We start from the raw sequence: 15,737 nt of genomic DNA, 5'->3' as shown, positions 1-15,737 counted from the left end.
TAAAGGTGGGGTTGGATTCAAAGCAATCTGGCAAGAGATTTCAGAGCATATACTGAGTGAGAGGAAATGTGCTAGTTTTCTCATGAGTGAAGTAGGGCAGGAGGAAGATTTTTTTTTGAGTGAACAGCTAAATGATTTCGTGGATCACAGCTGTGTCCAACAGGTAAATTTTGTTTTGAGACGATTCAGGCAAGTGTGTGCCTGAGTTATGACCCTCATTTCCTGCTGTGAATTTAATTCCTCAATATTACACATAATTTGAAAGCCCTTGAAATACCTGCGGAGGTTAACTACGATCTATTGGCAGAGGAACACAAATTTTCCTGCATGTTATGGCAAATCATAGCTCATGGGGCATTACTACATCATCACAAATTGCTAGATCCTTTCTACACAAAGCAATCACCTTTACACTTGTTACTTTGCAATGTAATTAGGGTCTGTGGTCCATTATCATTGGGTGTGGTTTTATTTTGCAGGCCAATAATTCTTGACCCAGCCGATCCAACTAATAATGTGGCTTCATCTGCTGGATGGCATGTGATGGTCAAGGAAGCGGTGAAATGGCTACATTCTCAATGTGTCTATGGAATCAGAGCATCTGAGGTCCAGGTAAATAGTTTTAAGAAGTTATTCATGCCAGTCACTGTTTGGCTGGAAAATTCGGTAGATTGAGTTACTAAATTGGAGTTCCTGCTCTCTTGACTTCATTCAAGGAATATGAAATAAATAATAAAGTCTTTTACGTGCATATCAATGAGAATAATGGAAATAAGGTCAATTAGGGTTCAACAGAATAATGTACAAGACAACTACATAGAGATGTCAAAAACACTAAATCATTAGTTTGTTTTGCTGTGCACCAGTGTTAGACCTAGTAGACATGACATTGAATGATAGGCAATTGAGTAAGTGCAGTTGAGATAAAACAAAATTGTATTAAATTGAGAAAAGATTGTCTAGGTTCAGATGGTTTGCATCCATAGAGATAAAACAATTAAGGAATAAGTTGGCAATACTCTTCTCCTAATGATGATTTGTGAGAAAAATGTTTATTATGAGAGGATTGGCAGAAAGATAACAATTCTTGTCTTTGAAATGGGAATACAATAGGTCCACAGAATTACAGCCCAGTCAGATTAACATCAGTGACAGGCGAAGTAATGGAATTCCCTCAAAAGGAGAGATGAGTAGAAGATCCAGAAGTGAGATATATTAAAAAAAATGAACAGTTAAATGTATTTCAAAGAGGAAATTTTACATGACCAACTGTATTCAGTTTTGGAGCAGATAGCAGAAAAAAGATGGTGATAATGCAGTAAGCTTATCCAGATTTGTAAAAGGTCTTTGGCAAGGTGCCCATAATAGACCAGGATTTAAGGTTAACAATTATAAAGTTGAAGTAAATTGGTGAATGGATTGTGAGCCGGCTTCAAGCCAGAAAGCATATCCTGGATGTTTTACAGAGTTAGAGAATGTGTCGAGAGTGTGTTGCTGGGAAAGCACAGGAGGTCAGGTAGCATCTGACTCTGATCTCCAGCATCTGCAGTTCTCACTTTCTCCTCTTCCATGAGCAATTTGTGTATGACACCAAATTGGGGAGTATAGTCAATACTGAGGAGCACTGTAGTAAATTACAGGATGATTTAATAAACTTGGCAAAGAAACAAATCATTGACTAGCAGAAATCAACACTGATAAACATGAAGCTGTACATTTTGGTAGGGATAATAGGGATGTCATTTATTACTTTTAGTGTGAATGTTAGGTTGGGGTAGAGGAATAGAGCTGTCTTGGATTGTAATTACGTCAATCACCCAGAGATGGCTCCACAGATTATCAATAGTAGCTAGAAAGCAAACCAAGCACAAGGATTTATTCCTGGAGCCATGGAGTCAAAGAATGGACAAGTTATGAAGGATGTGGAGGACACTGGAGCAGGTGTAGAAAATATCAACAAGGATAATGCCAAAACTATATTTGTATACATTTCAGGAAAGGATTGGGAAGAAAAAAAGAGCTGTGGTGGAGTGGACTCAATGGGCCGAATGGCCTACTTCCACTCCTATGTCTTATGATCTTATGCAATAGTGGTTATTAAAATAATGACAGGTTTTAATTGAGTGGACTCTAAGACAATGTTACCTCTTGTGGGGAAGAGCATAACTGGATGAGAATGTGGAACTCCCTGCCATGGGGGATGGTTGAAGCAAATGGTATAGATACATTTGAAGGGAAGCTAGTGAGGCATTGGATGGAGAAGGGAATAGTTGGTCACTATGAGAGATTCAAAAATGAACTGGGATTTCCACTAACCATATGTGTTGAGTGTGGGACATCCAGGTAAGTACAAGATCAGACCTGGTGAAATAGTTGAACAAAACTTCTGTTTTTGTCGGTGCAAAAATGCTGGACACAAATGTGAGAACCTGGTTCTAGTTATCATCACAACAAGAATCAGGAGAGCTGGGGAGTAAAATTGAAAAATATAATTATTGTTGTATATGTATTAAAACAAAGCGCAGCCAACTGTCTTTCCATCCCCAAAATCAAATTTATTTTTTTAACCTGTTTAAGCCAGTGGCACAGTTTAAAATCACTGTGATTAGCCTGAATGGCTCCTCATTACCCCTGATGGCCAACATTGACACCAACATCTCAATGATCAAGAATCAAATCCAGCAAAACTGGAGCATTCCAGTTCACCAACAACACCTGATGTTCAATGAAACCATCCTGAATGGTGGCAAAACCTTATTGGATTCTGGAATATTCTTTGATGCAAAGCTCCACCTACTTGTGACAACCTCAATGGAGATATTTGTAAGGCACCCAAATGGACGTAACCTGGAAATTAATGTGTCCCCAACTGACAAGGTTTTGAGCCTGAAGAATAAGATCCAAAATCTGGAGCGCATTTCTCCAAGCCAATATTACCTGACCTTTCAATCACGAACACTAGAAGATAGCCACACACTGGAATACTACGGCATTGATCAACATTGTACCATTGACATCAACTTGCGTCTCCGTGGGGGCAAGGCATCTTGAAAGTCAACTGCAATACTAAATAGTTTAGAGCACATTTTAATGAGATACCTTATCAACTGAATTTAATTAGAACATGTTGTAAATATATAGATGATATATTAATCCTTTTCACTGATTTACATTTGTATGAAAATACCAAAATTTAAATGAAATTTATGCTGAGAATGAGATGAGACTTCAAAGAATGTTAAAAATGGGATGACCCTCTGCATTTTGAAACATATATTCAACTTTTAATCACTTCAGGGAATGATACTTTGGCTGGAATATTTTTAATCTCCAATGATAAATACAACCTCTGCCCCTTTTATTTTTATTTGAATGTGATTCCTCCACCACCGCTGGTCAGTTGATGTGACCAATCACTGCCTGAGGCTTTTGTGATCAGCCTGTAGATTGGAAATAATTTGCTGCTCTTGTCTGCTCTGCATAGCACATTGGAGATGGCAACAAGTGGCCTTCCTCTCAAAATTAAAGAAATAACACTCATTCGCATTGACTTTATTTTTTGTATTGCACAAATTCTGTTGCCAACTGCAGCAATAATTAATAAAGCTCTTTATAATTACAGTAGTTTATTTGATTTTGTACCTTAGTTTATGTATTTATTTACTATTTCGAATGTTTTACATTAATGTAAATGGTAAGGTAGGAATGTTATTTGCTAAGTACATGTTATGTTTTGCCGTAGTCATAGTATCAGACTTTATACAATTGAAGGAAGCTATTCAGATCATCATTTTGAATCTGGAAATATGAATGTTATCCTGTTATTAACTTACAAATTTCAACATCCTTTTTGAAGTTACTATTGAATCTACTTATAATATCACGAGTGAATATCTAATGTTAGCAGTAAAGATCTGATAATTTTGAGTCTGTGAATTAGTCCATTAACCCATTCAAGTGTAAGATTTATTGTAAAATATGATGGATTCTATTCCTCGTCCCTTTCTGGACAATTCCAGATTAGGATTATTTCTTGGGTGCTGTCTCTCAATGTTTGCGTACACTGCCTGTTTCGACTCCACAAAATAAATGCTACCTATCCTGTAGTCCATTTCAGGACAGTGCCTTGAGCAAATGGCTTGCTTAAAATTTAAAAGTTGGTAATTAACTTCAGTCCTCATCAGTTGGCAAGTGGACTCCAGGTAATCCGCACTATCCAGTCATACTATGCTTGTGTTGTTTTCACTTTACTTTAGTATTCTTGCAAATGGTGTTTATGAATGTAAGACAAAAGCTTCATCAAAGTGTATTTTGTCAGCAACATTTACTTTTGAGGCAGTACAGAATTTAACATTCTAAAGATAGAGTGGCCATACAAGGCTGATCCATATCTCCCCCAACACAATGGGGCCAGCTGTGAGTATTACGGTCACCTGGATTGACTTTTTAAATAGATCATAAAAATATCATGGGCATTATTAGAGTCCTGGAACTATTGCTGAGTAACTAATCCTGCCACCAACGACAATACAGATTCTTAAGATTGCAATGCAGAAGAGACAAAATAAATTTTAAAACACCGACAACATTTTTAACAAAAGTTGATTATTCCAGTTTTGGAATAACTGGAATATTTCAGTTCACCAGCAATGCCAGAACTCAGATTTATTGTATTGAATTGAAAAAATGTAGCACAGGAACAGGTGTTTTGTCCACCAAGCCTGCGACTTATTACCCATGTGTGCTTTTTATCCTTACATTCACCAGTCTATCAAGATATGCCTTAACTGTTGCTGACGTGCCTGCTTCTACTACCTCCTCTGGCAGTGTGTTAAATTCACTCATGACATGGGCGGCACGGTGGCACAGTGGTTAGCACTGCTGCCTCACAGCGCCTGTAGATCCGGGTTCATTTCCCGACTCAGGCGACTGACTGTGTGGAGTTTGCACGTTCTCCCCGTGTCTGCGTGGGTTTCCTCCGGGTGCTCCGGTTTCCTCCCACAGTCACAAAGATGTGCGGGTCAGGTGAATTGGCCAAGCTAAATTGCCCATAGTGTTAGGTAAGGGGTAAATGTAGGGGTATGGGTGGGTTGCGCTTCGGCGGGTCGGTGTGGACTTGTTGGGCCGAAGGGCCTGTTTCCACACTGTAAGTCTAATCTAATCTAATTGGGTGGATCATTTTCCCTGCATTTCTCCCCTAGATGATAAATTCTTGATATCTTGAAAATCTCAAAGTTCAACCTCCTCATGGAAACAGACCTACTAACTGACTTAAATTCCCATGCTTAAGAGTGAATCGGTTGGAATCAAATGGTGTTATTTGGAACACTTGTGATTGGAAATGATCATGGTCCAGATGCCAAGTGTTCAAAACCCATCACAGCATGTTAAACATGTATGTAGGCAATAAAGAGATTAAAGCAGCTTCCTACAGATTGTACAAACAATCCATACTGTGTCTGATTGTGTCTGTGTCAGCTGTTTGAAAGAGGTCAATAATTAGTCAAACCCTGCCCCCTGAAAATTTCTCTTTTCAGGTATTTATTTTGTATTCTTTTTGAAGATTACTATTGAATCTACTTGCTCAATACAACAATAGGTTAACTATTGAATGTATTGTAAAGTTTTTCTTTCACAACAATGAGCCCATCAACTGTGCTTTAATTCAAGTGAGTTTTCCTCTTTATGATCATTTGGATAAGGAAAATGTGGAAAATATGAGGGAGATCTTTTATTCAGCAAGGTCCTGAACCTCTCTGCCTCTATGACGCTAAGGAGTCATGATCTAGGACAGGGTGGATCCTGAGGGCCTGAGGCAGTTGTGCTCTGGCATGGGAAGGGCCTGGGTTTTCTATCCCTGGCCCTGGTAGATGCTGAGACCATCTGTGATTTCAAAAGGAAATTGGACAGGTATTTGAGGGAAATAGGCATTCAGGGATACAAGGACAGAACGGGATTTGAGTGGGCCATTCTCTAGAGATGAAAATGTGTTGCTGGTTAAAGCACAGCAGGTTAGGCAGCATCCAAGGAACAGAAAATTCGACGTTTCGGGCCAGAGCCCTTCTGCGTTGGGGACCGGGGAAGCGAAAATCATGGAGGAGGTGGAGGGCGTGGGTGGTGTCCCGAACGTAGGTGGGGAGTTCTTGGACTAAAGGGGACAGAACCGTGTCGAGGTATGCGGAGATGAGTTCGGTGGGGCAGGAGTAGGCTGAGATAATGGGTCAGCCGGGGCAGTCAGGTTTGTGGATTCTCTAGAGAGTCAACATAGACCTGATGGGCCAAAAAGGCCTGTTTTTGTGTACCAAATTGTTATTTAGGATTGCCACCCAATTTCAACGTAACATATATACCTGGTCTTGATTTAGTAGGGATTTTTTTTTAATTCCTGTCTTCAGTATATGTTGTTTTGTTGGAAATGAACTGTTGATTTGACATTTCAATGAAATCCCTGATTTTACACATTACAACCTTTGCATTTTCATTGTATTACCATTAAAGAAACTTTACAGTTGTATTTGCAGATACATTCTATTTTATTCAAAAAGCACACAGTCTGTAGGCAGTCAGTTCGTGTGACATTTTATAAATTCCTACTTTGGAAATAGAACTAATCTGATTCAAGGTTGGAATACAGACAGACTCTAAACTCACACCTTTAATGTATTGTCTGAGCAAGATGTTGCATTTTTTATAAAACCTTGTTATCTCTGGAATGTGACTTGAAAGAACTTATGGGGTTTACATATTAATGAACTGAAACCTGCACCCCCTCCCTAAGTGATTAAAGACTTAACCGCAATCTGGTTTGTTCAGTTGTATGACAGTTTGATCTTTTACTATAAATTCTGTGTCCTATGATCCTGTCCCACTAGCTACCCGATGAACTTTGTCCACACTAGTCCAACACCTGCACCTCCACATACAGCATTACAGTGCAGTACAGGCCCTTCGGCCTTTGATATTGCACTGACCTGTGGAACCAATCTGAAATCTATCTATCCTACACTATTCCATTTTCATCTATATGTTTATCCAATGACCATTTAACTGCCTTTAAAGTTGGCAAGTCTATTACTGTTGCAGGCAATGCGGTCCATGATGATGCTACCATGAGTAAAGAAACTACCTCTGATATCTGTCACCCCTCAATTTAAAGCCATGCCCCCTTGTGTTAGCCATCACAATCTGAGGAAAAAGATCCCCACTGTCCACCCTATCTAACCCTTTGATTATCTTGTATGTGTCAATGAAGTCACCTTGAAACCTTCTCTCTAATGAAAACAGCCTCAAGTCCTTCAACCTTTCTTCATAAGACCGTCCCTTCATACCAGGCAACATCCTAGTAAATCTCCTCTGAAACTTTTCCAAAGCTTCCACATCCTTGCTATAATAATGTGACCAGAACTGTACGCAGTACTCCAAGAGGGGCCACACCAGAATTTTGTACAGCTGCTGCATGATCTTATAGCTCCAAAATTCAATCTCTCTACTAATAAAAGCTAACTGTGGGAGAATTGTTAGATTCGGAGCAGCCATTTTGTCACATATTAAAAGTCTGGAAACCATTTTGAATCTCCTCTTTGTGTCTGCTTGCTAAGCTTGTGTTTCCCAGGCGCAGTAAGATGGTTGGCCTTGCAGCTGTGCTGCTACTTGATAAACAAATTCTTTCCTTGCATGGGACAATTCTTCTTTGTGCAAGGCCATATTGTATACTAACATTTGCTTATCGGCTACTAACCAACACCGTCCAAACACTATGACTGGGTAAGGTGCCTAATTTGCTCATTATCCTGCAATTAACATTTTGCAAATTGTTAAACAATTGTATCCCATGTAATTATGCAACTCTTTATCTCGTCAGAGTGACTTGTGACCATTCAATTGGAGTGGTCTCTGCCCATGAGCTCACGAATACACGTTCCAGGTTTGTGTGGCATGATAACTTTTCCTAAAGTGAACTGCCACGAGCGAGTCATAGTTGGCACAGCTACTTCACAAGGTTTCCCGGACCTTTTTCAACTTTGTCCCCATCCTGTGGAGTCTCTCCATGAGTCGACTGTTTTTTTGTGTGACAAGGTGGGAGAGGAGAAATCACCGTGGGTGGTGTCACCTTCAGCCATGAGCCAGTGTAAATGGGATTGGGCTGTGGTGACAGAGCTGAAAATGTGTTGCTGGTCAGGCAGCATCGAAGGAGCAGGAGAATCGATGTTTTGGGCATAAGCCCTTCTTCAGGAATGAGGAGAGTGTGCCAAGCAGGCTAAGATAAAAAGGTAGGGAGGAGGAACTTGGGGAAGGGGCGTTGGAAATGCGATAGGTGGAAGGAGGTTAAGGTGAGGGTGATGGGCCAGAGTGGGGTTGGGGGCGGAGAGGTCAGGAAGAAGACTGCAGGTTAGGAAGGTGGTGCTGAGTTTGAGGGTTAGGACTAAGACAAGGTGGGGGGAGGGGAAATGAGAAAACTGGAGAAATCTGAGTTCATCCCTTGTGGTTGGAGGGTTCCTAGGCGGAAGATGAGGCGCTCTTCCTCCAGCCCGTTGTGTTGCTATGGTCTGGCGATGGAGGAGTCCAAGGGCTTGCATGTCGTTGGTGGAGTGGGAGGGGGAGTTGAAGTGTTGAGCCATGGGGTGGTTGGGTTGGTTGGTTCAGGTGTCCCAGAGTTGTTCTCTGAAACGTTCCGCAAGTAGGCGGCCTGTCTCCCTAATATAGAGGAGGCCACATCGGGTGCAGCGGATGCAATAAATAATGTGTGTGGAGGTGCAGGTGAATTTGTCGCGGATATGGAAGGATCCCTTGGGGCCTTGGAGGGAAGTAAGGGGGGTGATGTGGGCGCATGTTTTGCATTTCTTGCGGTTACAGGGGAAAGTGCCGGGAGTGGAGGTTGAGTTGGTGTAGGGTGTGGACCTGACAAGGGAGTCACGGAGGGAGTGGTCTTTTTGGAACTCTGATAGGGGAGGGGAGGGAAATATACGTCTGGTGGTAGGATCTGTTTGGAGGTGGCGGAAATGACGACGGATGATGTGATGTATATGGAGGTTGGTGAAGTGGTAGCTGAGGATCAGCTGTATTCCTGATGAAGGGTGTTTGCCTGAAACGTCTATTTTCCTGCTCCTCGGATGCTGCCTGACCTGCTGTGCTTTTCCAGCACCACTTTAATCTAGACTCTGGTTTTATTCTGTTTGTCTTTACTTCTTGTTTGTTTGCTTCCAGGATAATGGGATTGCTGAACTATAAATTAAGAGATGGGCTGCCCCAGGGGACAAGTAAATCTTGTGTTGCTGAGCAGGGCAGCCTGCGTCTGGTTGTCTCTCCGACAGAAACACAGAAACGTTGTGGTAAATGTGTTTGAATCAAAAGTAAAGTAGGGAATATTGCCATTTTGCCGGTCACTGGCTGAAATCCTAACTTTTAACTGTTTGGAATGTGAGTGCCTCATTACCCTTACAAGCAAGGGATAAACAAAAGCTAAGAACTGAGGTAGGAAGATAGTTGGAAAATGGTCAAGTGTGTGGGCAAGAGAGAGAGAGAGAGACTGCCTCAGCGCTGATTCATGCAGCTTGCAGAAAGTTTAACTCCTTGTGGTCTGGTTTCAATGCACATTTGCTTGTTGCTGAGTGAATGTTTGCATTTTGTTCCCTGGAGTTTGAGATCCAGGACTGTTTTGAATTTAAAAATAACACAACACCAGGTTATAGTTCAACAGGTTTAATTGGAAGCACTAGCTTTTGGAGTGCTGCTCCTTCAGGCAGTTGTAGAAAAAGCTGCGCTCCGAAAGCTAGTGATTCCAATTAAATCTGTTGGACTATAACCTGGTGTGGTGATTTTAACTTTGTACACCCCGGTCCAACACTGGTATCTGCAAATCATGTTTTGAATTTGATTTGCATTTTGGGAATTTAAGATTTCTTTTAAGGTTAAGGTTAGCATTATGAAATGAAATATTAACTCTTTGACATCAGTATAAACTTGCTCTCAAATGCCCCATAATTTCATGCTACTGCCAAAGATCAATTTCACCCCTTTCACTCCTACATGTTGGACTAAAGGAAGTAAAAGTGGTAGCAGTAAATCTGGGCCTCAGGTGCCGAATCGTTCTGTTCCGGGATGACAATAGGTCTCTGCTCAATTTTTAATTATAATCTAAATCTAACATTGAGGAAAATCACCTCCGACTTTAACATTTGCTCATTGAATGGAGGAATTGCATAAACTTTTATATAATATTTTGTTAAATATTTTTAAAACTGAAAGTAAAAAGATAGATCCAAAATATCCCAAACCAATAGTACTGTTATCAGAAAATGATACCAGCAGATTAAATTTTTTTTTGGTTTCGGATTAATTTGTTTCCGCTCAATTTTAAGACTGCATCTCATTGGTGATTATGGAGTGCCAGTCATTGCTTTATTCGATATCAATTTCCCTTCCTCGCTGACAATTGAAGTTTCAGTTCATCATTGTGTTGTGAAAAATCATGTAACAAAATTAATATCCTATTGTTAATATCTGTGTCTTTGGAGTCAGCCATTATTGGTGTATTGTAAGTATTTTGTTACCATGTGAGTCGACAAGACCTTTCAATGCAGCTGTAGTCATTTCACTGACTATAGCATTGTAAATGAGTAATGATTGGTCAGAACCACTTAAGGAACCTAATCTGGAATTTAAATTAAGGGACTAGAACCAGGTAATTATAATGGATTTCAGAGTTGAAAACTGTGTACGTTTTACATTTTTAAATTGAAGTTTGAATAAATGAATTTCTAGTTTATATTGATGACTTATAAAATGTATTAGTTACTTGTTCAGTTTCACCTCTATTTATAATTGAGATTATTTTAGGTTTTTTTTAAAATTGTATTTGCCCTGAATCTCTCAATCAGAATTAATTGGCAGGATCAATTAGTTTTATATCTTAACACATTGTCAGTGACTGGTGTCATTGCTTCATGGTTAATTCTAAGCATGGCTGTGTTAATTCATTATTAAAGAATGGACCGATAATGCCCATGGTAAATGAAAAGATACCTTATTGGCCAGTTGATTGTGGGATGGAGGTATGTACAGCAGATGGAACTCCCAAAAGCTGGGAGATTTTTCTAGCTGACTGTGAATGGGTAGATAAAAAAGAAAGGGAACAGGAGAAACAGTGTAGGCCACTAAGGCTGAAGAATTTGCAAAAAGAGTTAAAGCAACAACACTGTTAAATAAAGAACATAGATTCTACTCGGACTCCCGAGCCTATGTCCGGCATACCAACCCTATTTGATGATGGGGGTGACATTAATAGGGATGAAGGATGGGGATTTTATTTCAGAAAACCCACTGAGCCCCTAACATCTCCTGATTGTCTCCAGCACACCCCCTCATCACAAACCATTCCTCACTACAAAAATAAAGTGTTTAAACTTCATTGCCGATATCATTGGGCCTGAGCCATCCTAAACCAAGGGGCATCATAGGAATCAGAAAAATGTTAATAAAGCATGCCCCTGACCGCAAGAAGAAACCAGCCCAATTTGTTCAATACGTCCAAAGAATGATACAGATGTAAAGGCAGCAATATGTCTGGGAGTGACCTGAATAAGAATGGTTTGTGTTAGAAGATTGAAATAAGTGGCCATCTGTCTGATGGAAGTGGATTAAAGCCCACAGTAATAGAGAAGCTGACTCGATTTGTTTACCTTATGCTTTTGCAATGTTTTCCTCCTGGTGTCACTGACATGATCTGGACAAACAATATGAACTAGTTCGGGATTTTCCATTCGCAAATGAGGTGAGTGATGCTTTTGTATTGGGATGGCCAGAACCAGACTGAACCACGATCCAAGTTACAGGTAAAGTCGAATATGCCCCAGCACTGTTGCAATCCCTAATGCTGCGTGCCAGCCCTGACAGGGTTGATTGGGACCAGGATACCCACTGGTGGCAGAACCTACCTCAGATGCCCACCCAGCGACCACTGCTGAACAACCCTTTCCCAAAGGGAGCCTGGATGTGGGGACAGGCAGGCCCCAGTACTACACCTTTGGGACTGGGAACAAGACAGCAAAATCCCCAGGGACAAATGGCAGGCCCTTGCTTTAACTGTGGAAATCTGGCCACTGGGGAGCAATTTGTCCTTAATGTGACCTTGAAGTTAATGCAGAGGCCGACATGTTTGCATTCTAGCAAAAGGAATGTCTGCTAATATACACTGACTCTCCTTGTGTTTTTGGTGTGACCCACTATTTTGGAGCTTTGTGGGAACGTAGAGGATTTTTAACCCCCATGGGGCGGCATTATAGTAATGTTATTTTGTACAGTCAATCTGGCAGTTATCAAGATGTTTGGCTCATGTTGCAGCAATTGATACAGTCTCCAAAGGAATGAGCAGATAGATGCTGCTGCCAAGCAGGCAGCCTTACACCCTAAATTTCTGTTCCCACTGGGTCCCCAGCAAAACCTGGATAGCAACAATATGGGGGGCAGGTATGCCAGACCTGAGTAAGGTACAGAAATCACAGGGGAAGCCCCTGCTGAAGAGCACAAACTATGGCCTCAAATGGAGAGGTCCCTCAATACTCAAGCCAAAATGTGAATGGCCCCTACTGGACAGGTTTGTGTTCCTTCTTTGCTGCTGCCCATTTTAAGGTGATTATGTGCATTATTGTACAAACTTGGGCAACAAACAAGATGACTGCTGTAAGACGGGTGCCCTACAGTTGTTAAACACTTCTTTGTCTGGTGGGCCTTTTTACTTGTCTACAGCTTGCTTTTATAGAATTACCTTGTGTACATTGTTCTGAATATTGTCTAATTTAAAAGATGAATCAAAACCATCCCAAAGACTGTTACAGCTGCAACAAAAGTGTTGGACAAGTGGAAAATATTTGCATCAGTTAACAAAACTTTTCAAAGTTTACAATCACAGGTACGTCAAGCCTCAGAATTAGGAACAGGGCAAATTGGAGCCCATTCCTAGTCCTGCAGATCACCTGTTCAGCAGTCAAGCTCCGGGGAAGGCTGCATGGATGCGTGGGACGCAGTGCAAAAGAGCGCCACCCCCTGAAGGAACACTAGAAGACCCCATCAGAGACACCTCTTCAACCTTCATCTGTGAATGGCTCAGCCTGATCAACCAGATTGCTACCACTCCAGAGGAAATTGCCAATGCCACATCTTTGGCTTTTGACCAGCTCGATGCAGAGATGGTCGCTGTCCTCATTGTTGCTCTCCAAAATTGCATGGCCCTTGACTACCTGTTAGCCGAGAAAGGAGACACCTGTGCTCTTACCAGCACTGACTGTTGTACCTACACCCCTGACTCCAGTGAGAACCATCTACATCCCTGACTCCAGTGAGAACATTACTAACATTGCTGTCCATATTCATAAAGTGGCCTCCTCCCTCCATGACACTACTCCCCATTGAGATCTTTGGATTTGGATGGGTGGGTAGCTTGGCTCTTGGGTTTCCATTCTTTTCCAGGGCCTTGTAGTTCTCGTTGCTGTTTTTGTCTTGCTCTCACTTTTATCATTTTCCTGAAACAATGCTGTGCCCACTTCGGCTCCCTCCTGATGCCAAATATCCCAGCCTTCCCAATTTGTGCGGCCTCCCATTTCTGACATTCCACCACCCTGAGCCTGGTGACCCTGACTCTGACAGTTACCTAGGCAACTCTACTCCCACCACCCGACAACCACCCCCCCTCCAAAGACTCTGAACATGCCCCTCCTTTTGCCGGTTCCTCTGAACTGCCTTCCTGATTTGGTGAAAAAAAGGAATTATGGGAGAATTGTTAGATTTGGAGCAGCCATTTTGTTACATATTAAAAAGCCTGGAAACCATCTTGAATCTCACCTTTGTGTCTGGATGCTAAGCTTGTGCTCCCAGGCTCACCGAGACAGTTGGCCTTGCACCTGTGCTGCTACCTGACAAACTAATTCTTTCCTTGCATGGGACTATTCTTCTGTCTGCAAGGATCTATTGGAATACAACACTTGCTTATCAGCTACTAACCAACACTGTCCAGACACTACGTCACTGAAGCTAGTGACTGGGCAAGGTGCCTAACTTGCTGCTTATCCTGCAATTAACAGTTTGCTAATTGTCAATAGATTGTAACCTATATAATCATGCATCTCTCTGTATCTCATCAGAGTGACTTGTACCATTCGGTTGACTTGTCTCTCGTGTGAGCTCATGAGTAAATAGTCATGAACTCAAGGTTTGCGTGGCGCAATTACTTTTCCTAAATTGGAACACTACGTGTAGTTACCCACTGAGTAATTTATTTCCATCCCCAACGCTAACACACTGTATGCCTTCCTAACAACCCTAGCAACCTGAGCGGCAACTTTTCAGAGATCTACGTCTGAGATCACTGCTTATCTACACTACCAAGAATCTTACAATTAGCCAAGTACTCTTTATTCCTGTTGCTCCTTCCAAAGTGAATCACCTTACAATTTTCCGCATTAAACTCTATTTGCCACCTCTCAGCTCAGCTCTGCAGCTTATCGTTTAGATTTGATTCCCTACAGTATGGAAACTGGCCATTTGACCCACCAAGTCCACACCGACCCTCTGAAGAATAACCATTCCTCTACATTTACCCCTGACTAAAGTACCTAACACTATGGGCAATTTAGAATGGCCAATTTACCTGGCCTGTACATCTTTGGATTGTGGGAGGAAACTGGAGTATGGGGAGAATGTACAAACTCCACACAGACAGTCGTTCGAGGTGAGAATTGAGCCCAGGTCCCTGGTACTGTGAGGCAGCAGTGCAAGCCGCCGTGCTGCCCATGATGTGTCTATGTCTCTCTGTAACCTGCAATATCCTTCATCACTATCCACAACTCCACTGAACTTAGAGTCATCTGCAAATTTATTAACCCATGATTCTTTGTTCTCAGCTAAGTCATTCATAAAAATGACAAAAAGCACTGGCTCCAAAACAGATCATTGCGGTACCTCACTAGTAATTGAATTCCAGGATGAACATTTCCCATCAATCACCACCCTCTGTCTTCTTTCAGCTAGCCAATTTCTGATCCAAACCGCTGAATCACCCTCAATCCTCTGTTTTTTTTGTGCAATCACCTACTCTAGGAAGCCTTATCGAATGCTTCACTGAAATCCATATACACCACATCAACTACTTTACCCTCATCCACCTCAAAGAATTCAATAAAGTTTGTGAGGCATGACCGATCCTTCACAAAACCATGTTGACTATCCCTAATCAACTTATTCCTCTCTAGATGATTATAACTCCTACCTCTTATAATCTTTTTGAACATTTTACCCAAAACTGAAATAAGGCTCACAGGTCTCCAACTTCCAGGGTTGTCTCTACTCCCCTTCTTGAACAAGGGAACAACATTTACGATCTTCCAGTCTTCTGACATAAGTATGACATAAAGATCAAAACCAAAGGTTCTGCAATTTTCTCCCAGGCTTCCCAGAGAATGCTAGGATATATCCCATCCGGCCCAGGGGACTTACCTATTTTCACACTTTCCAGAATTGCTAACACCACCTCCTTGCAAATGTCAATCCTATCTAGTGTAGTAACCTATATCTCCGTATTCTTCTCGACAACATTGTCTTTTTCCAGTGTGAATACTGACGAAAAATATTTCTTTAGCACTTCCCCTAACTCCTTGGACTCCACGCACAACTTCCCACTACTATCCTTGGCCCTAATCTTTCTCTAGTCATTCTTTTATTCCTGATATAGAAAGTTTTTGGGTTTT

At 41.4% G+C, this 15,737-nt stretch overlaps 1 protein-coding gene across 1 annotated transcript in view; it reads left to right on the top strand.

Annotated features, from left to right (window-relative positions):
- LOC132827453 (uncharacterized) overlaps positions 1-15,737 on the top strand; it is a 72,281-nt gene that overhangs the window by 31,011 nt on the left and 25,533 nt on the right. Inside the window, exons 11-12 of the mRNA XM_060844140.1 lie at positions 480-612; positions 2,578-3,042. Of these exons, the coding sequence (XP_060700123.1) occupies positions 480-612; positions 2,578-3,042 (598 nt within the window). The remainder of the gene's footprint in view (positions 1-479; positions 613-2,577; positions 3,043-15,737) is intronic.

The sequence above is a fragment of the Hemiscyllium ocellatum genome, chromosome 24, assembly GCF_020745735.1.
Source record: "Hemiscyllium ocellatum isolate sHemOce1 chromosome 24, sHemOce1.pat.X.cur, whole genome shotgun sequence".
Lineage (NCBI taxonomy): Eukaryota > Metazoa > Chordata > Chondrichthyes > Orectolobiformes > Hemiscylliidae > Hemiscyllium > Hemiscyllium ocellatum.
Note: the sequence above shows the minus strand (reverse complement) of the source record. Positions and strands in the feature narration are given on the sequence as shown.